We start from the raw sequence: 22,722 nt of genomic DNA, 5'->3' as shown, positions 1-22,722 counted from the left end.
AGGATAAATATTTATTATTTTAAATATTTGATGGAAAATGTGATGCTTATAGATGCTCCCCATTCTTGATTCGCGGTTACAATGACCAAATTCCAATCGATGACCCCTTTGAACATATGTATGTAATACTGGTTTTAATGGCAATCTGGCTTGCTGCTTCTCCGATTTCTGCTCTTCTTTTCTTAAGCATATCAATGGATCAGTCAATTTTATAAGCATGTAGCATATTGCAAGCTAAGCTTTAGTAGAAAACCAAAAACAGCATCATTTTATTTGAGCTAATACATTTTTCTTTAATTTGTTGTTAACAAATAATGAAGTTCCAACCCATCAGGATTGACAGATAGGTGACTGCTGGACGCTGACTCATCATAATGCACAAAAATCAAACCTTAAGCAAGGTTTTTATTAACAACAAAAACAACTGAAATTCTCATGAAATGTTAATTCCGATTATATCCAAAATAATAATTATTATGGGGGTTTGGAGGATGTCATTGTTAGACAGATAGACTTAAACACAGTCCCACATATGTTGCTTTCATTCTTCAAAGTTCAAACGGCTACTTGTTTACAGCTAGCATTTTCTATTTGTTATTTTCTATTTCATTCTTCTAATCCTTCGCTCTTTGCTTTGCACCATTCTTTACAGCTAGCATTTTCTATTTGTTATTTTCTATTTCTTTCATCATTATTATTAATATTATTGTTTACTGTCTTATTTATTTGGGTGCCCCTTTTATCTACTTTTCTTAATAATTGATTATGGTGCCTGATGCATGTCTTGTGAAGGGAACCCCCACACCAATATCAGCCTTTCATTTTCAACATGTGTCACTTGTGACTCATCACACATTAGGAACCACCCCTTCCTCTCTTTCTTTTTTAAAATCTTCTTATCAACCACAATTGAAATTACGATGTGTTAGTTTGTGAACTAAAATTTAAAGAGTAATGATAATATTATTCTGCTAATTGATAATTCTATTGTTTGATTTTTTAGTTATATATCACTTTTGAAAATAAGATTTCTAAAAACTGGTTTTAAAAGTGAATTTTTTGTTAAAAAATCTGGTTATGAATTACTGATATTTTTATTTTTTGTTGCTGTTTTAGTTTGTCTCTTTAAAACCAGAAAAAGAGAATCAAATAGCGGATCTCTCTGTAGCTGTGATTACCTTAGACATTGAGCTACACTACAGGTAAATCATTTAATATATTATCTTTTTAAATTTGTTTGAACATTTAATTGTTAAGAATATTTACTGATTAATTGTTTGCTTAAGCTTCTTTGCATAATTTGTTAGATACAAATTGTTAGTCTCTTGATTGGTTGAGATGTTCTTTTTCGAACATGTGTGGTTGACTTCTAGAAATTTTTTAGAAGCAATAAGCTCTTGATTAGAAAAAATCACTTATAGTTAGTCTAAAACATATGCCCGTGTTCTTTTATTTTAGTTGACAAAGTAATGGACAAAGGGTGGACTAGTTTACCAAGACATACTAAGGGTTACCAACATGGTGTTAATTCATTTTTGGATTTTGCCTTTTCTAGAGGTAGATCACAAGGACAAGAAATTCTTTGTCCTTGTTCTGTATGTAATAACTTTAGTTGGGGGCGAAGGGATGAAGTTTATGATCATTTAATAAGTAAGGGATTTCAAAAAGGTTACACTGTGTGGGTTCATCACGGCGAAAGGATAAGTCACATGGATAGTGAATCCGATGAGAGTGAAGTCCATGAAGGATTTGCTGCTGATGCCTGGAATGTTCTCTTCTCAAATTGTATAGTGCGTGCTGTTTTATCCTTGTCAATGGCTTATTATGCTAATTTTGATATCGCTGTTGGTTGCCATTTTCGCTTGCTGCCACTTAATTCATATAAATTGATCTTGATTAGTGCTGATTTGATTTTAGTGAGTTCATATGGGTTGATTTTGCTGTTTGTTTAAATTCAGAAACGTCCTATTTACTGCCAGAGTACTGTCGAAATTTCTCAATTTTTTTCCATGTTTATAGTTTCTTAGTTTAATTAGTTTGTTCAGTTTTTGTTAAATTAGTCGATTTAGCTATGCATGCTTAGTGGATTATAGGTGGTTAGCAACTAGGAAATTATATCTGATTTGTAGTGGATTTAGGTTGAACTCTTTGGTTGCTGCTGATGCCTGGAATGTTCTCTTCTCAAATTGTATAGTGCGTGCTGTTTTATCCTTGTTAATGGCTAATTTTGCTAATTTTTATATCGCTGTTGGTTGCCATTTTCGCTTGCTGCCACTTAATTCATATAAATTGATCTTGATTAGTGCTGATTTGATTTTAGTGAGTTCATATGGGTTGATTTTGCTGTTTGTTTAAATTCAGAAACGTCCTATTTACTGCCAGAGTGATGTCGAAATTTCTCAATTTTTTCCATGTTTATAGTTTCTTAGTTTAATTAGTTTGTTCAGTTTTTGTTAAATTAGTCGATTTAGCTATGCATGCTTAGTGGATTATAGGTGGTTAGCAACTAGGAAATTATATCTGATTCGTAGTGGATTTAGGTTGAACTCTTTGGTTGCTGCTGTGCCTGGAATGTTCTCTTCTCAAATTGTATAGTGCGTGCTGTTTTATCCTTGTCAATGGCTTATTATGCTAATTTTGATATCGCTGTTGGTTGCCATTTTCGCTTGCTGCCACTTAATTCATATAAATTGATCTTGATTAGTGCTGATTTGATTTTAGTGAGTTCATATGGGTTGATTTTGCTGTTTGTTTAAATTCAGAAACGTCCTATTTACTGCCAGAGTACTGTCGAAATTTCTCAATTTTTTTCCATGTTTATAGTTTCTTAGTTTAATTAGTTTGTTCAGTTTTTGTTAAATTAGTCGATTTAGCTATGCATGCTTAGTGGATTATAGGTGGTTAGCAACTAGGAAATTATATCTGATTTGTAGTGGATTTAGGTTGAACTCTTTGGTTGCTGCTGATGCCTGGAATGTTCTCTTCTCAAATTGTATAGTGCGTGCTGTTTTATCCTTGTTAATGGCTAATTTTGCTAATTTTTATATCGCTGTTGGTTGCCATTTTCGCTTGCTGCCACTTAATTCATATAAATTGATCTTGATTAGTGCTGATTTGATTTTAGTGAGTTCATATGGTTGATTTTGCTGTTTGTTTAAATTCAGAAACGTCCTATTTACTGCCAGAGTGATGTCAAAATTTCTCAATTTTTTTCCATGTTTATAGTTTCTTAGTTTAATTAGTTTGTTCAGTTTTTGTTAAATTAGTCGATTTAGCTATGCATGCTTAGTGGATTATAGGTGGTTAGCAACTAGGAAATTATATCTGATTCGTAGTGGATTTAGGTTGAACACTTGGGTTGCTGCTGATGCCTGGAATGTTCTCTTCTCAAATTGTATAGTGCGTGCTGTTTTATCCTTGTCAATGGCTTATTATGCTAATTTTGATATCGCTGCTGATTGCCATTTTCGCTTGCTGCCATTTAATTCATATAAATTGATCTTGATTAGTGTTGATTTGATTTTAGTGAGTTCATATGGTTGATTTTGCTGTTTGTTTAAATTCAGAAATGTCATATATAATTAGTATCTTTGTATAGAGACAACAGTGAAAAAAACACGAGGACCTACACAATGCTTGAAGATTCATGCAAGACAGTTGGAAGATAGAGAACAAATTACTCTAGATAGTGAAGGAGAGGCAATTGGTCCTACTGATGAAGCTGTAAACAACTTGAGCAAATTTTTGGGCACAGTGGCAAGGAATTCAGATTTTTGTCCATTAATTTACACAAATTGGAAGGGGATTAAAGATAAAGAAGCCATTTGGGAATATGTTCAAGTGAGAACTTTAGTCTTGTTTCTTTTAGAAAGTATTTGGAAATGTACACATGTATTTTATTCTTACTAGCAAATAATAATTGTGTTTTATAGGCTAAATTCATTATTCCAACTGAAGGAAAGAGGATGGTCCTCGCTCGTATCAATGACAACTGGAGAAGGTATAAGACTACAATAAAGCAAACTCATTTTCTGCCATACAAATGTGTTAATGAGATGCTGAAAAATGGTCCTAAGAGTATACTTGAGAGTCATTTTCGCAAGTTAATTGCTTATTGGAGAACTGAGAAAGTTAAGGTAAGACATGTGAAACTTAGTGTAATTGTTTATGCAATTATATTATATACACATATGAGCGAAGTTTGATGATTTGTTGATAATACTTGTCCCTTGTTATGTAGAAAATGTCTGTGCAGAATAAGAAAAATAGGGCACAACAGAAATTTAGGCATCGAAAGGGACCAATAAATTTTGCAAGAATACGTGCAAGATTGGTACAATTTTTAATTCCTTGTTGAATTTGTTTGTGTATGTGTGGTGTGCCTTTTAACTCTATATAAATGCTATTTGAATTGGACTTATAGGCTGCTTCTAAGGAAAATAATGAACCATCTACTCAAGCAGAAATGTTTGTTGAGACTCGCCAAAGCACAAAGGGAAAATCATTGGATGAAGACACTCTGGATGTTATTGTAAGTATTAATTAGGAGTTAATTTGGTTAAAATAGGTTATAGATTTCTTGTGTCTTGGCAATTTGTCCATCACTTGTGGTTATTTTTATGCTTGCGTTGAGTTAAAGAATCTTGACATTATTTTTAATCTCTATTATTTGTTTCGATGTTGTAAAATGATATATGCCTTTACTCCAATTGTGTATTTACTCTTATTTTATTATTATTATTTTTCTTCACATTAATATAGGCACATTTGCAAGCTAAGAATAAAAAGTCTAAAGAATCAGCAATTAGAGCTTTCCAATCCATATTTGGGAAAGAGAAGGCAGGGAGAGTGTGATGTCACGGAAGAGTAACCACACCAACTTTGTTGAAGAAAAATGAGGAAATTGCCACCCTTAAGCAGCAACATGCAACTGAGAAAGCAACATTAGAGAATAAAGTTGATGTGATGCAAAAAGAAGTAGATGAACTAAAATCGCTTGTTAAGATGATGCTGCAACAAAAAAGCTCAGGAGTGGACCTTGACATGTTAGCTACTCAATTAGGAAGCACTTTAGGGAATCCGAACAATAATGATGCGCATGAAGAGGTATTATTTGTTGTTAAAGTTTCTATATATTATCATATCTTAAAGATGTGTAGTTTTATATTTGATTTTTTTTATGTTTACAGGAAAACTATGTTGAAGGAGAAATCGAACTTGATTAAGGTCAACTTTTTAAAAGCAAATGTTATAGGGTAAAAGTCATGAACTTGTGGACATGATGACTATTTGCTACTTAGCTATTTCAACCCTCTCTTTTGTTATTATATTTTTTGCAAACTTAGATGATATTGTGGATCTTACAACAATTTTTATAAGTTAAATTTGATGAGAAATATTCAATTATTTTTCTTTAGTGACTTAATTCAAATAGTTTAGAATATTTATTGATACTAAATAATTAAAAAAAACTGAAATGAATTTAATTCGCGAGAAAACTATTATAAATAAAAAATTATATATCACAAAAAAATCGTTGTCAATAGTTATAAAACCGTTGTCAAAGATGACTACATAATAAAACCGTTGCCAAAACGCGACTCTAAAGGTAACGTTTTAAAACCGTTGTTTTAGATCACTATAAAATAGCAATGGTATTAAAACCGTTGCCGAAAACGACATCAACTGTAACACTTTAAAACCGTTGTCATAGATGGCTATAAACTGGCAACGGTTCAAAAACCGTTGCCGAAACCTGGCACCAATGGCAACGGTTTAAAACCGTTGGCTATGTGAATAATAAAACGACAACAGTTTAAAACCGTTGCCTATCCAGTTACGGTTTTAAACCGTTGTCATGTTAATAGGAACGGTTCGAAACCGTTGCTTATTGAGTAACGGATCAAAACCGTTGTTTAAAATTTTTCGTCAAAACCGTTGTCTTAGGCACTAACTGTGGCAACGGTTTTTCTGTTACCGTTGCCTTAGATAAAAAACCGTTGCCTTTGACCATTGGTAACGGCCGCATATACCACAGGTCAAAAATCGTTGCTAAAGCGTTGCCTAAAGTTTTGGGAACGGTTTTTCAATCTACGGCAACGGTTTTTGACCGTTGCGAAAAGCCTTGTTTGTTGTAGTGCAACCACAAGATTCAAAATCCAAAATCACCATCAACATATATCATCACACATCATAATCATCAATATCCCTCATTCCAAACCATCACAAACATTTTACATTAACTTATTACCGTAAATTCTCATAATCCTCATTATTCATCAATATAACTAATCACCATCAATACTCATCAAAACCAATAATTTCCAACAATCATCATCAATCACAATAATCCAATACAACCAACAATTAATGTCAATTCAAATATAATTATTCATACACCAATATCATTCAATCCTATCTTAAGGTCAACTAGTCTAAGTGTCCAGAAATATTACATATTACATAAAGGAAACTGAAATCATACCTTGGTCGATTCCCAAAACGTACCAAACATCAAAACGAAGCCACCAAGCTCGATCCAAAGCGACAAACCAACTCCAACAAATATCAAAACTAAATCTAACATCACATAACATAAAAACATCAAACCTAGGGTTCACAAAAATAACTAAACATAAGGGTTTAGTGAAACCTTACCTTGCCCAACGAGATTAGGGGTAAAAATCAACAATATTCCAATCCTAGATCTCCCCTAAATAACCAAAATCACAAAATCTACTAAAAAATCAAACGTAAAAATGCAAATTTACTTAGGACAGAAAACTGGAGCTTGAGATGCAATTTCTTACCAGCTTTGCTTAGATAGAAATGAAGAGCTCGATGAGAGTTTCGCGTAACCTCAAACGACTCGTCAATCGGAGTTCTGTAGCTCAAGTTACAAGCAAATGAAGATGAGGGTGAATAATGTTCTTCCTTCTCCCTTTCCTCTCAATGCAGCTGCGCCCCCTTCTTCAAATTAGGGTGGAATGAGCTGAAATGCTCATTTAATGAGCATATATATGTTGGTCCTTGGGCCCGGTTTGGGTCCGATCCAACACGTTAGCGTTTTTAGTCCGTTTGGTCTATTTTGGGCCAAAATATTTAAGATTAGCGCCCGGTTTTCAATTCTAAATTATTTTTTCCTTTTTAAAATATAAAATTCTATTTTCAAAATCTTATTTTCTTAAAACACGGTACCAAACAGTCTAGAGGCGGTACTGGCAGCTTAAACACCAGTATACGTTTTTACAAAAATCTTTTGCAAAAGATGCATTTTCCAACTCAAAAAAATTCATTGAAATTAAATTTCACCTTTTTATTTTTAAAATATCATTTCTATATTTTCAAACCTATTTCGGACGATTAAATTATTATTTATTGAAGCGGTTAAGCCGATTCTTATAGTAGTTACTGTGAAAGAGCTAGACGAAGCTAATAGTGAAACAAATAGATATGAATTAGGCTTGAATTTGGTTAACTTTATGAATAATTATATGTGAATTAGCGTTAACTGTTGTGATTCGTATCTCCAATAAAAAAATCTAATCCGAAAAAAAGTATTTGTATCATTCTCCTCTATACTTTGGCATCATTTTTGTTCGGTAGAAGTTGGCAGTGACATAGTTCCTCTTCCTCTTGAGTTCGGCCAGTTGGAGTTCTAGGAGGCACAGACGATTTCTAACATTTTCTTCTTTAGCTGCTCAGTCAGAAAGCTTTTTTGGAGCTTTCATTGTCTTGATTTCTTACGAAGGTAGGGTTTGGTAACTTTATAATACTTAAATGTGAATTTGATAAGTGAATATTGATTGGGTTGATTTTGTTTGAGTTTGATTGAGTTTATGCTGAATTTATGTGATATATTGATGTATTTATGAAGTTCATGGCTTAGCTGTGATGAAACTCGTAGGGACTGAATTGTTTTGGTAATTTTTGGGGCTGGAATATCGTTGAGAATAAATTATAGATTGGTGGGGTGCGATGGCCGAGAGATTAAATTAAAAGTTACGAAGAATCGGTAACTAAAAAACTCAAGAACGGATTAAAGCACAAATAATATTCTGAAAGGAAAGAGCTAGGAATTTCAGTTTTAGTATAAGAGTAAGATTAGTTCTTAAAATTTATTTTCGAAAGGTAACATTGTATTTGAGGATCTTTGAGTAAGTCTATGTATATAATGCTACGTGGATATATATAATTTTGCGATTAAATGATTTAAAGTACAGACTCTTCATTTTCTTGGTGAAAGTTTTGGTTCATATTTGCGAAGGCTCAATATTAAATAAAAATAGTATAGAATAAACAGGTTTAGAGGTAAGTAATGCATGAGCTTTTAGTACGATCATGAGGTGCTAAAAGTTAGAGTGTTACATTATGGTATCAGAGCAGTTCATTCCTGTTAGAGCCTAGGGAATGGACTGACTATGCTTCACTGCATACTCTGAATGTCTGTCATGCAATAGGACTTGTCCTAGTGACAAGAATTTAAGTTTTAGATCCATGATTGTCTATTGATTAATGCTATTAGTTGATCGTTGCATCTCTCATGGTATTAGGTCTGGCCAACTTAATACAAATGATTCATATATACAGAAACACTAATGGATTATCATAGACGAAATAGAAGTAATAGGTTATGCGAATCACGGGCTTTGGAAACATTAGAAGTTGCGTTCTAAGGGTTGGATTCGTTTCAACATATACTCTTTATTCGTGCTACGTGACTTGGTTTCATCTTTTCTTTTACTGTTTATTCATTTATTTTTCATCTCTTCCATTCTTTATTTCAATTCTTTTTGAAACCAGAGTTGACTAACCATCTTTATTATTATTTGTACACTACCTCATAAATTATGTACCTTTCGATCTGAGCTTGAATTTATTCTGATGCAACGCATAATCCTTAATTTTTAAGCGATTTAAAACCTTGAGAGTTATGATTCGTAGCAAGCTAATTATACGATTTGATTCTTCTGCCTCGCATTCTGCAACCTATGTGCTTCCTGCTCAGATTACAACCCTTGATCTTGTGTTCATCTACATGAATGATATAATCCCTCGATAAACGTTTTGAACCTGTTTTGATACGATAAACCATTTCTAATACTTTTCTTCGGAAGTTCTTATTTTGGAATCTTCTTTGAAAAGAGTTTTGTTTTGATTCTTTTTCTATTTGATCCTATCTGTCCACTCGAATCCTTTTGAGTATTCATCCTTGATGTTGCTTGTATTTTTCTTATGAATCTAGTTTTTTTCATAGATTTTAAATTTATTTTATCGTATCAATTTTCAAGGACGAAAATTCTTTTAAGGTGGGTAGAATGTGATGACCCGCATTTTTGAAAAATGTAATTATAATTTTATTAATAAATAATGAAAATTATATATATATATATATATATATATATATATATATATATATATATATAATTTAAGTAATTGATATTTTTAATTTGAAAACAAAGTTTAGTTAATAATATTATTATCGAATTGGATATCTGATATGAATAAATATCGGTATTTCTTAGTGAACATAACTTTACTAACGTTTCGCCATATATCTTTTATTGTTATGTTGCTAATGTCATTTATATTATTAACTTATATATATTATTACTTGTGTTTTAATATAATTAGCTTTTATAATTATTAGTGTAAAATATTTATAACTTGAAACATGCCGTGACACCCAACTCATGATTAACCAAGCCATGACACCTAATAATCATCCTTAATATTTTATCATCTTTTTTATTAGATCCATTCCTTGTGACCGAACTAATTAGAAGATAAAAGAGAAAGGTGCTAATGGAATTAAGTATGTGTTTGTACCATATATTAGTTGGCAAATTAATTTCGTTGGAAACCATTAGAGCTTGATGGCAATAATGATAGATGCACATTTGGAGTTATAAAAGAAAGAAAGGAAGACGTGGCTAGTAAGCATATAAACGTATATATACATATATATCCATGACTCTATGACACCTACAATCGCAGCTTTGCCACCGCAAATTAAATCATCACCATTTAGCCTTTAATCACTTCCATTCTCTTTCATTCATCACCGAATGAATTTGAGGAACAAAAAGAAAGAAAAAGACCGTGAAAGAAAAGAGAAAATTGTGACCTCCTATGAGATTTCGACTTCGATTTTTTTGTAACCAGTATCTTTAAAAAAATTTAATTCGGTAAAAATGTTTGAATTTTTCTCCTCTATACATTGGTATCATTTTTGTTTGGTAGAAGTTGATGATAATGTAACTTCTCTTTTTCTTGAGTTCGACCAGTTGGTATTTTAGGAGACACAAATAATTTCTGATGTTTTTTTTCTTCAGCAGCTCAGTCAAAAAGTTTTTCCAGAGCTTTCGTTGTTTTGATTTCATACAAAACTAGAATTTGGTAACTTCATAATAATTAAATGTGAATTTGATAAGTGAATATTGATTGGGATGATTTTTTTTGAGTTTGATTGAGTTTATACTGAATTTATGTGATATATTGATGTATTTATGTAGTTCATGGCTTGACTGTGATGAAACTCGTAGAGACTGAATTGTTTTGCTGATTTTTGGGTTGGAATGTCATTGAGAATAAATTATAAATTGCTGGGGTGTGATGGTCGAGAGATTAAATTAAAAGTTACAAAGAATCGATAACCAAAAAACTCAAGAACAGATTAAAGCACAAGTAATATTTTGAAAGGAATGGGCTAGGGATTTCGGTTTTAGTATAAGAGTAAGATTAGTATTTAAACTTTATTTTCGAAAGGTAACATTGTATTTGAGGATCTTTGAGTAAGTCTATGTATATAATGCTACGTGGATATATATAATTTTGTGATTAAATGATTTAAAGTACCGACTCTTCATTTTCTAGGTGAAAGTTTCGTTTCGTATTTACGAAGGCTTAATATTAAATAAAAATAGTATAGAATAAACAGGTTTAGAGGTAAGTAACGCTTGAGCTTTTAGAACAATTATGAGGTCCTAAAAGTTAGGGTATTACACTCGAACCCAATCCTTCTTCCCCATTATCCTCGTTGGAAACATGCAGAAGAGAGAAACGATGTCGAAAACATGTTACCCTCCCTTCCGATTTTCAAACGTCCATAACTTTTAATCTGAAGTTTCAATTGACGAGCCATCAGTGGCCACGTGTTTGTTTCAGAATTTTCTACAAAGCCCACGGATCAATTTGGGTTGAATTAGCTCGTGGATAGTGTTGGCCTTTGTCCATTACATCTATGGGTAATGTAAGAAACTATTAAACCTTTGTGAATCATTAAATTAGTGAACTCTATGATGATTATAGTGATATTATGTGAAATAGATTGTGTGTTGGTTGACTTGAAGTTCAATTAGGCGTTTTGGAATGAAATCCGGGTAATTAGGCTTGAGGAATTGACATTTGGAGGCTTGGAGCTTATGAAAGGAGAGGTTTTTGAGGTGTTCACAGCTTAGGGAGGAATCGACCAAGGTATGATTTTGGTTTCTTGTAGATAATATATAATATTTTGTGAAAACATAGGCTAGATGACTATAGAATAGGTTGGAAATGTGAAAATATGTTAATGCTAGTAACCTTAATGGAAATGTAGAATTATATTGTGAATGAGTTGATGAATGATGATTTTGTTGAGTTGGTTGTAGGAATTTTGTTAATTAATATTGTTGATGGCAGTTGGTGAATAATTATTGATGAATGTGAGTATTGATAGAAGATTGAGGATTGGTTGAGTTATGTATATATATGTGTGTGTGTGTGTGTGTGTGTGTATGTTTGTTGAATAATGAATGAATTAAGAGTTGGAAATGATTTGAAAAGAGTTTGAAAAGTGGATTGGTTGGGACCCAAGAAGGGTGGCAAAGTCTGAATTTTAGAATGAGATGTTGTCGAACTTTTTATAAAAATTGGAGATTTGGTTTGAAGTATTATTTAGATAAGCATGGATAAAAAAATTATATTATTTGACTTTGATTTAGAAAGAAAATAGATGCATTATGCTTTGGAACTTAATTTATTAAGAAAAGTATTACATTTGAGTTTTAACTTATCAACAAAGGTATTATGTTTTGAGTTTTATTTAGTTAAAAAGAGAATTATGTTTTGAGTGTGAATTATTGATAAACGAAATGGGAGGTGTGATAATGATAATTGTTGAATGAATTGAATGATGATGAAAATGAATTTGATGTGGAAATTGTTTTGTGAGGATAATGGTTATTTACCGCCCACCAGATTTGATATGAAATTGTTGTGGAGATCGTGGTTATTTACCGGCCACGTGTGTGCTGTTTTCCAATTGAAAACGTCTGTGGGGATCGAGGTGGTTTACCGCTTGTAGATGGTGGGGATCGAGGTGGTCTATCGCTCAACTGGTGAGGATCGTGATACTGTACCACTCATTAGTTTTCAAGAGGACGATATTCAGGTTAGCTACCGGACATGTCGAGTTGGCTATATAACCAATAGATGAGACTCATCAGCTATAGGACAGGCATACATCATATGCATATGTGTGTTTTGTTTGATTGTGCATTAATTGGGCTTGCCTATGTGATTATTATGCTTACTTGCTATATTTGCTACATGCTTTATCTGTATTCTACTTATGTTTGCTTTGTCTGTACTGCTTTTCTATGCACTAGGGTATTGGAGGATTGGAGGAAGGCGAGTAGTTGAGGGAATAAGTAGAATTGAGTTAGACTTAGGAACCTTAGATAGCTCTCCTTGTATTATGGTTTTTGTAAACCCTACTAAATTAGCACATAATTAGTCAATAAATTAAATTTTAATAAAAGAAAATAGAAATGCAAATTTAATAGTAAAATAGGATAGAGCCAATTAAAACAAGAATTTTGACACTAATTTCAAAGAATTTGGCTTAAGATTGGGCCGAACGGGCCGAACCGATCGAACTGGGCCCAATTGGGTCCAAACCCATAAACACAATCCACAAACAAGCTGAGCATTCAGCCTCTTTTCCCCATTAGTCATTCCAATTCACGGTGAGAGAGGGTGCAAGAACACAAACCCTTTGTTCACTATTCACTCCAACATTCAATCTTCTGTAACTTTCAATCTAGAACTCCGATTGATGAGCCATCAGCAGTCACGTGTTCATCTTGGAGTTTTTTACAAAACCCATATAACCAAGTTACTGGTAAGTCTCACCTTCGTTCTTAGCTGTTCATCCTTTAATTTTGACATCCTTGGACTTTGGTGTTGAGATTTTGTGTTATTTCGGTGTTTAGGATCAAATTAACTTGGTGAACTTGTCGAGTCTTGTCCTTGGTAAAGTGAGAATCCTAGAATCCTAGTTAATTTCTTGAATTTATGTATTGGGTATTGAATTTGGGTGTCTGTGTGTTGTATATATGTATTAAGTTGTGTATATGTAATTAGAGATTGAATTTGTGGACATTGGAATCTTGTAGGAGGTTGAGTACTTGTGCTTTGGTGAGTTCTTGAACCTTGGGCTGTGTTTGGGGCAAAGGGCATTAGTGATTTGTCACGAAAAACACGTGGAAAATGGCCAAGGTATAGTTTTGGTTTCTCGTATTTAATATATAATGTTCTGTGAAAACTTAAGCTAGGTAACCATAGGATAGGTTGGAACGTATGAGTATATTTAATGTTTAGTAACCTCGATAAGAATTATGATATGGATTTGGTGTTTGTTGAATAAGTGTTAAGTGATATATTGTGTGTTTAATGTTGGTTGGATAAGTGTTTGGTGATAAGTTGATGATGATGATATATATATATATATATATATATATATATATATATATATATATATTATATATTATATATTATATATATAATGAATACAGATATGCTTATCTTGTTGATCATTTGAGATTATGATGCATGATATGGTTGAATTAAGAAATGCTAGGATGAGAGATTGTTGTTTGTTTTGGATATGGAAATAGCATGTTGAATGATGTGTTGATGATAGTCGGCAAGTTGATGGTAATGGAATTGTATAGGAAATGGAGTATAGATGATCATGTTGATATAAGTGAAGTTAAAGCCTTAAAATTGTTGAAAATTCAGGTTTAATGGGTGATGGTTGTATGTGGAGTGATAGTGCTATGAAATTGTATGAGTTGGTGCTGATTTTGAATGTTGTAGGTTGGTTTTTGAAAGGAACTTGCAAAGAATTGAGGTTTGAGGTTTTGTGTAACAATAAGATTTTGGCCAAACTTCGATGAGCCATAACTTGGCTTTTGGACCCCCAAATTATTTCAAACTTATTTCAAATGAAAATTGGGTCCGTGAAGTTTACGCCGTTTGAAGAATGGAGAAAAAATGATTTAAAACGAAAAAGTTATGCGCGTCGGAAGTTTGAGATTAAAAACTAAAATTTTGCAACTTTTGAAACTTAGTAAAATATCTGAAAAAACGTATGTCCATGCGTACACATGGCCCACGCGTATGCATGACATGGAATATTTTGCATATGCATATATCCCCTTCGCGGACAAACGCTACTGCCTAGTTTGCATGTGTACGCGTAAAGAGGGATGCGTACGTGAAATGGGCTAAATGCACTCCTACGCGTACGCATGGCCCACGCATACGTACGTGTGACATTTCAGTAGTGCACTTCTACGCGTACGCGTGATTCCTATTTTCAGCAAAGAAGTTTTGTGTTATAAAACTTAATTTTGAACCTTCAAACCTCTGTTTTCACCCTTTTAATGATTAGCCTAGCAAGAAGTTGGAATTAGGAAATTGGGGTAATGGTGCACGAAATTGTGATCATCAATGGCGCCATCAACATGGTACGCTCATTGCAATCTCAACTCTTTATTACAACTTCGCACAACTAACCAGCAAGTGCACTGGGTCGTCCAAGTAATAAACCTTACGCGAGTAAGGGTCGATCCCACGGAGATTGTTGGTATGAAGCAAGCTATGGTCACCTTGTAAATCTCAGTCAGGTAGATTCAAATGGTTATGAATGATATATGAATAAAGCATAAAGTAAAGATAGAGATACTTATGTAATTCATTGGTGAGAACTTCAGATAAGCGAATGGAGATGCTTTGTCCCTTCCGTCTCTCTGCTTTCCTACTGTCTTCATCCAATCCTTCTTACTCCTTTCCATGGCAAGCTGTATGTTGGGGATCACCGTTGTCAGTGGCTACAATCCCGTCCTCTCAGTGAAAATGTTCAACGCACCCTGTCACGGCACGGCTATTCATCTGTCGGTCTTCAATCAGGTTGGAGTAGAATCCATTGATTCTTTTGCGTCTGTCACTAACGCCCAGCCTTCAGGAGTTTGAAGCTTGTCACAGTCATTCAATCATTGAATCCTACTCAGAATACCACAGACAAGGTTTAGACCTTCCAGATTCTCTTGAATGCCGCCATCAATTCTAGCTTATTGGTGCACGAAATTGTGATCACTACTTTTCACAACTCAAATAATCCCCGGTAATGAATCCAAAAACTTGGTGCTCAATACCATGGTATAAACATAATTTCACAACTTCGCACAACTAACCAGCAAGTGCACTGGGTCGTCCAAGTAATAAACCTTACGCGAGTAAGGGTCGATCCCACGGAGATTGTTGGTATGAAGCAAGCTATGGTCACCTTGTAAATCTCAGTCAGGCAGATTCAAATGGTTATGAATGATATATGAATAAAGCATAAAGTAAAGATAGAGATACTTATGTAATTCATTGGTGAGAACTTCAGATAAGCGAATGGAGATGCTTTGTCCCTTCTGTCTCTCTGCTTTCCTACTGTCTTCATCCAATCCTTCTTACTCCTTTCCATGGCAAGCTGTATGTTGGGGATCACCGTTGTCAGTGGCTACAATCCCGTCCTCTCAGTGAAAATGTTCAACGCACCCTGTCACGGCACGGCTATTCATCTGTCGGTCCTCAATCAGGTTGGAGTAGAATCCATTGATTCTTTTGCGTCTGTCACTAACGCCCAGCCTTCAGGAGTTTGAAGCTCGTCACAGTCATTCAATCATTGAATTCTACTCAGAATACCACAGACAAGGTTTAGACCTTCCGGATTTTCTTGAATGCCGCCATCAATTCTAGCTTATACCACGAAGATTCCGATTAAAGAATCCAAGAGATAAACATTCAAGCCTTGTTTGCTTGTAGAACGGGAGTGGTTGTCAGGCACGTGTTCATAAGTGAGAATGATGATGAGCGTCACATAATCATCACATTCATCAAGTTCTTGAGTGCGAATGAATATCTTGGAATAAGAACAAGCTGAATTGAATAGAAGAACAATAGTAATTGCATTAATACTCGAGGTACAGCAGAGCTCCACACCTTAATCTATGGTGTGTAGAAACTCCACCGTTGAAAATACATAAGAACAAGGTCTAGGCATGCCCGTGAGGCCAGCCTCCCAATACATGATCAAAAGACTCCAAATGATCAAGGATCAAAAGATTCAAAGATCTAAAGATGATCTAAGATCCCAAGATGAAAATACAATAGCAAAAGGTCTTATTTATAAAGAACTAGTAGCCTAAGGTTTACAGAAATGAGTAAATGACAGAAAAATCCACTTCCGGGCCCACTTGGTGTGTGCTTGGGCTGAGCATTGAAGCATTTTTGTGTAGAGACTTCTCTTGGAGTTAAACGCCAGCTTTTGTGCCAGTTTGGGCGTTTAACTCCCATTCTTGTGCCAGTTCCGGCGTTTAACGCCGGGCAGTTTTGAGCTGATTTGGAACGCCGGTTTGGGCCATCAAATCTTGGGCAAAGTATGGACTATTAAACATTGCTGGAAAGCCCAGGATGTCTACTTTTCAACGCCGTTGAGAGCGCGCCAATTGGGCTTCTGTAGCTCCAGAAAATCCACTTCGAGTGTAGGGAGGTCAAAATCCAACAGCATCTGCAGTCCTTTTTAGTCTCTGAATCAGATTTTTGCTCAGGTCCCTCAATTTTAGCCAGAAAATACTTGAAATCACAAAAAAACACACAAACTCATAGTAAAGTCCAGAAAAGTGAATTTTAACTAAAAACTAATAAAAATATACTAAAAACTAACTAAATCCTACAAGAAACATACTAAAAACAATGCCAAAAAGCGTACAAATTATCCGCTCATCACTTATACCACAAAGATTCTGATTAAAGAATCCAAGAGATAAACATTCAAGCCTTGTTTGCTTGTAGAACAGGAGTGGTTGTCAGGCACGCATTCATGAGTGAGAATGATGATGAGCGTCACATAATCATCACATTCATCAAGTTCTTGAGTGCGAATGAATATCTTGGAATAAGAACAAGCTGAATTGAATAGAAGTACAATAGTAATTGTATTAATACTCGAGGTACAGCAGAGCTCCACACCTTAATCTATGGTGTGTAGAAACTCCACCGTTGAAAATACATAAGAACAAGGTCTAGGCATGGCCGAATGGCCAGCCTCCCAATACATGATCAAAAGACTCAAAATGATCAAGGATCCAAAGATTCAAAGTTTTAAAGATGATCTAAGATCCCAAGATGAAAATACAAATAGCAAAAGATCCTATATATAGAGAACTAGTAGCCTAGGGTTTACAGAAATGAGTAAATGACATAAAAATTCACTTTCGGGCCCACTTGGTGTGTGCTTGGGCTGAGCCTTGAAGCATTTTCGTGTAGAGACTTTTCTTGGAGTTAAACGCCAGCTTTTGTGCTAGTTTGGGCGTTTAACTCCCATTCTTGTGCCAGTTCCGGCGTTTAACGCCGGGCAGTTTTGAGCTGATTTGGAACGCCAGTTTGGGCCATCAAATCTCGGGCAAAGTATGGACTATTATACATTGCTGGAAAGCCCAGGATGTCTACTTTCCAACGCCATTGAGAGCGCGCCAATTGGGCTTCTGTAGCTCCAGAAAATCCACTTCAAGTGCAGGGAGGTCAGAATCCAACAGCATCTGCAGTCCTTTTCAGTCTCTGAATCAGATTTTTGCTCAGGTCCCTCAATTTCAGCCAGAAAATACCTTAAATCACAGAAAAACACACAAACTCATAGTAAAGTCCAGAAAAGTGAATTTTAACTAAAAACTAATAAAAATATACTAAAAACTAACTAAAACATACTAAAAACATACTAAAAACAATGCCAAAAAGCGTACAAATTATCCGCTCATCAGGTAACTTGGAAATGAAGTTAGGAAGGAGAGGTAACTTAGAATGGAAGCAAGATTATTAATGATCGGAGGAGATGGCACTCGAAATGATAAGTTGACGAAAGTGGTATATGAGGCAGTTAAGCAAGTAGTGGAAATTTGAGAATGGTGTATGAGAGAATTGGTGATGTTAATTATTTGAGAATAATAAAATATATGTGAACCATAATTAAGTGATTATGATTTGTTGAGGAAGTGCGATAATGTCGCGAGTATGCCAGAGATGCATATTTGAGCTAAGAATTGAGAAATTATTGAGCTTGGGGTAATGTTTTTTCCATGTCAGCTTGGGATTCATCCCATGGATATTATTGAGCTTGGGGGCATTCTCTTCCCCATGTCAGCTTGGGAATTCTCTCCATGTTGTATTTTTGAGCTTGAGAACATGTCGGGATGGCTACGTAACCGACATTTGATATCAATAGCCATATGACAGGCATACATCATATGCATTTGTATGTATTGCTTGTTTGTGCATTAATTGGGATTGCCTAATTGATTATAATATGCTAATTGTCATAATTGATATCTGTATTTTCTGTATTCTACTTGTGCTTACTTTGTCTGCTTGTTTGTCTTTGTAATTACTGGAGATGGAGGAACGAAGGAAAAGCGGAGAGATTGAGGATTCTATTTAAGTTCCAGTTAGATTTAAGGAATTGATTTAGTTTAGAAAGTCTTAGAGGACCACCCTGATTTATGGTTTTGTTTAGTTCTTTAAGTTTATAATCTGAGTGTCAGCATTCTAGGATTGCCTCTAGCATTCCCAGAACCTTATATATTATGTGCGTGGCACCTTTACCATGCTGAGAACCTCCGGTTCTCATCCTATATTGTGTTGTGTTTTTCAGATGCAGGTCGAGAGGCTCCTCGCTAGGCGTCTGGACTTCTGAAGCGGAGTAGTTCTTGGGTTTATTTTGATATATAGCTTATGTATATACATATAGTTAACTTTCTCTGATTGACTTGTAATTTTGTTCCTCTTAGAGGCTAATGGAGAGCTAGGGTTTTATTTTGTATTTTGAGCTTTGGGATATGTATATGTGTATGTAAATATTTTCCGGCCAGTTTTGGCTTCGCAGGTCGAGTTCGGAGCTTGATATTTGTATTTTAAAATTCTACTCTATGTTTATGGTCTTTTAGCCTTTCTTTCAATCTTGCTTATCCGTCTACGCTTATCTTTCATGAGCGACGCAATTTTTGTTTTGATTTTGCTTAACTTCATTTTCACAGCTCCTAGTTATAACTTCTTTCAACTATATCTATGTACGTATTTTATTTTTAGAGGTCGTAGTGCCTCACCACCATTGATTTACGTCCTAGGTGTAAAGCTCTGTGTGGTAGGGTGTTACAACCACCATTCACCATCCACCATCCACCATCATCTCCTTTAGTTAGTTAGTTAGTTAATTTAATTTCTATTTAATTTTCTGTTTTGGTGCTAAGTGTTGGATTATTGATTTGATTTACTGATTTTGATGGGATATTGCTGTTAATTACTGACTTATTGCTATTTTAGCATCATTGTTTTTAATACTTATTGTTAGATTTCTTTGTTGAGGTTATACTTTGTTACTTGGTACTAAATTTTTATGCTTAATAATTGTGCATACCAAGTACTTGTGAATTGCCTTTAAAGCACTCTAAATCTTTTGAATTACATACTTTGGGCAGCATGTGATTTAAATTCTTTAACCATGACTAGGCAATTTTCTTATTGTTGATGTTGTGAATTTATCTTAATACATTGTGTTAATTGACCATATACAACCATATTGTTTATAGCTTTGATTACCCGGTTATGCTTATGCCTTAATGACATGTTGACCCTTAATTTTTAATTATGTGCTCTACACATACTTGAAACTAGTTATTTTATCACAATGCTTCATTTGTGAAATTGGATTGTAAGCTCATCTAGTGACATCTTTTTGAAATTCTCAAGCTATATGGACCATGCTTGCTATATGATTGATTTTACCTTATATCTCTCTTTTCCTAAGTTGTATAGCACCCGTGTGCCCCACTTTATGTCAATTAGGTGATGCGAACAAAAATTCAAAGTGTGTCATTGATTGATGTGTGATTTTCATAGTTTCTTTTGTTTATTAAGTTTCCTTGCACATCAACCAATTTCCATTCATTATCCATTTCACAATCACTTGATTCTTGCTTGAGTACTTTCATGCTTCTTTATTACTTGTTTGTTTGTCTTAACCTACAAGTTTTATTTGAAGTATTTCAAACACACTAAAATGAGTGAAGTGCATACTTCTTTTGTGTAGTTGTGATATAGCTTTTAAATGCTAATGTGTGAGTTCTAAATTGTGCGCAATTTAGAATTCACACACTATTTTCCTTAATGTCACAAACTGATCAATCCACTTCATTTTAGTGATTCTTACCTCATTCCAACAATCCATGCTTCCCTTCTTTTACATTTACTCGTCTTACTATCCTGTTTTTTATCTTTCAAGATGACTTTCCATAAGCAAAAAATGGAAGCAGAAGAAAGAACATGCAGTAGCCAGTTGATCCACCAACTGAAGGTGTCAATCCATGAAGTCGCCGTACCCCTTTGCTCATGTTTGAATGCATCGAGGACGGTGCAAACTTTTAGGTGTGGGAGGTCGTCCGACCAATTGGCCAATTTTTGGGTGAAAAATTCTAATCCTAACACTTTTACATTTCATTTATTTTTCTTCTATTACTAGGTTTTTTAGAATTCTTAGTTACATTTTTATTAGTTTATTGCATTTCTTTACATATATACATATATATATAATAAGCTTAGTCAAAATAATAAAACTTTTTAAGGAATTTATCTATAGGGCACCCCAATTGATTTGAGTAAAAATTTTTCATTGAAATTGCTTGAATTATATATTGTAGAATATGTTATTGAGCCTAATTGTGTGGTTGCGTCATATAACCGCTATTTTCATTCTTGTGTGTATTATTCTCTTTCTATGATTGTAATATTTAATTTGTTTGATTCTTTATGTCCATTATTTTGTGTATGAATTCATTTATATGATTGAGGCCTTCATTTCAAATAGCTCACTTACCCAATTTTGAACTAATTTTGTTAACTAATTTTGAACCTATTTTAATTTCTTTTTGTTCTTTATTCTAGTACATCACTACCCCTAAGTGAAAAATAGTAAATGCTCCTTGTTTGGATCTTTGATTAGTTTAAGGTAGTGAGAATGTGTATCATTCAAGTTTGAGAAAGCTTGGGAACATTGGTTAAGATAAAAGTGTATTTTTATATTTTGTTGAGGATATTAGGAATTGGGTACATACTCATGCATTATATGTTTAAACCATATGCATTGATACTCTTGTATATATTTTATTTCAAAAAAAAAAGAGAAAATAAAAAAATAAAAAGGAGACAAATGTTAACCCCAAAGAAAAGTAATAAGAATAATGCATATGGGATGTGATTTGAAAAATTGCATGAGTGTGTGAAAAAGTGAAGAATGGATAGTTAGGTTTGCATCTAAATTGCATAGGTTATTATATGTGTTAGGTTAGAGTTTAAGTTAATCAAAGATTCAAATTTCAAGCTCACTTGACCATATGCATCTTTACATTTACCCTAGCCCCATTACAACCTTTGAAAGCCCTCATGATATTTGTATGCATGCATTGAATAACTGTTGATTGTTAGATGAAAGACAAATCTTATAAAAGCATGATTAGAGAAGAATTGAGCAGATCAACCCTAAACACTTGAGCGATTAGAGCGTATACACATCCCTTGAGGGGTTCGATTGTTCAATTCTATGTTTCCACATGTTATATCTCCTTCTTGTAAGTTGTTAAATTCTTTTCAATAATTCAATTCAATTGTGGATTTGATTTGATTGTGATTGCTTTAGACCTTATGTTTATACATGCTTTCTTGGGAAGTGATTTATTTTGACCAAGTAGTTGCATGCATGTAGATAGGTTGCATTTAGATAGTTTACATTGAATAAATATTAATACCCCTTTATTGTCTTTCTTGATTTTAGCATGAGGACATGATATTGTTTAAGTGTGGGGAGGTTGATAAACCCCAATTTTAGGATTTATTTTGTGTTGAACTTAGCTAATTTTATCAACTTATCTCACATTTATTCAATGAAATAGTATGGTTTTGTGAATTTTTTCTAAATTGTGCTTAAGATTAAAAACATGCTTTTTAAACTCTTAAATTGCTAAATTTAATTTACTTTAATTCCATTCGATGTCTTGATGTGTTTGTTAAGTGATTTTTGGCTTAAAAGGAAAAGATTGGATTGAAGAAATGAAGAAAAAGCATGCAAAGTGGAGAATTTATAAGAAATGAGAATTTGGTGGAATTCATGGCCTTGCTTACGCATGCCTCACGCGTACGCATGAGTAAGATTTGTCAGGTCACGCGTGCGCGTGACGCTCGGCAAGTGACTCACTTAAAGAAAATGTGGCTGGCGGTTTTTGAGCTCATTCAAGTCCAAATCCAACTCATTTCTAAAGTATTTGAGGCAAAATTCAAGAAAGAACAAGGGGGAGAACAATTAGTGTA

The 22,722-nt window shown here is 34.0% G+C and overlaps 1 protein-coding gene across 1 annotated transcript; it reads left to right on the top strand.

The window, feature by feature from the left end:
- Window positions 1-1,709: 1,709 nt before the first annotated feature.
- Window positions 1,710-5,225, top strand: LOC130981346 (uncharacterized). Its single transcript, XM_057904941.1, has 7 exons — window positions 1,710-1,844; window positions 3,586-3,840; window positions 3,933-4,136; window positions 4,241-4,333; window positions 4,424-4,531; window positions 4,891-5,106; window positions 5,190-5,225. The coding sequence occupies exons 1-7, from the start codon at window positions 1,710-1,712 to the stop codon at window positions 5,223-5,225; spliced, it is 1,047 nt and encodes a 348-aa protein (XP_057760924.1).
- Window positions 5,226-22,722: the final 17,497 nt, after the last annotated feature.

This window comes from Arachis stenosperma, chromosome 1 (genome assembly GCF_014773155.1).
Source record: "Arachis stenosperma cultivar V10309 chromosome 1, arast.V10309.gnm1.PFL2, whole genome shotgun sequence".
NCBI classification, from domain to species: domain Eukaryota; kingdom Viridiplantae; phylum Streptophyta; class Magnoliopsida; order Fabales; family Fabaceae; genus Arachis; species Arachis stenosperma.
The sequence above is the reverse complement of the archived record's forward strand: the minus strand, read 5'-3'. Positions and strand labels throughout refer to the sequence as shown.

Coding starts and splice junctions, on each gene's coding strand:
- LOC130981346 (XM_057904941.1), top strand. CDS start 1,710: ATGGATAGTGAATCCGATGAGAGTGAAGTCCATGAAGGATTTGCTGCT. Junction 4,532..4,890: donor AAGACACTCTGGATGTTATT/GTAAGTATTAAT, acceptor ACTTTGTTGAAG/AAAAATGAGGAAATTGCCAC. Junction 5,107..5,189: donor ATAATGATGCGCATGAAGAG/GTATTATTTGTT, acceptor TTATGTTTACAG/GAAAACTATGTTGAAGGAGA.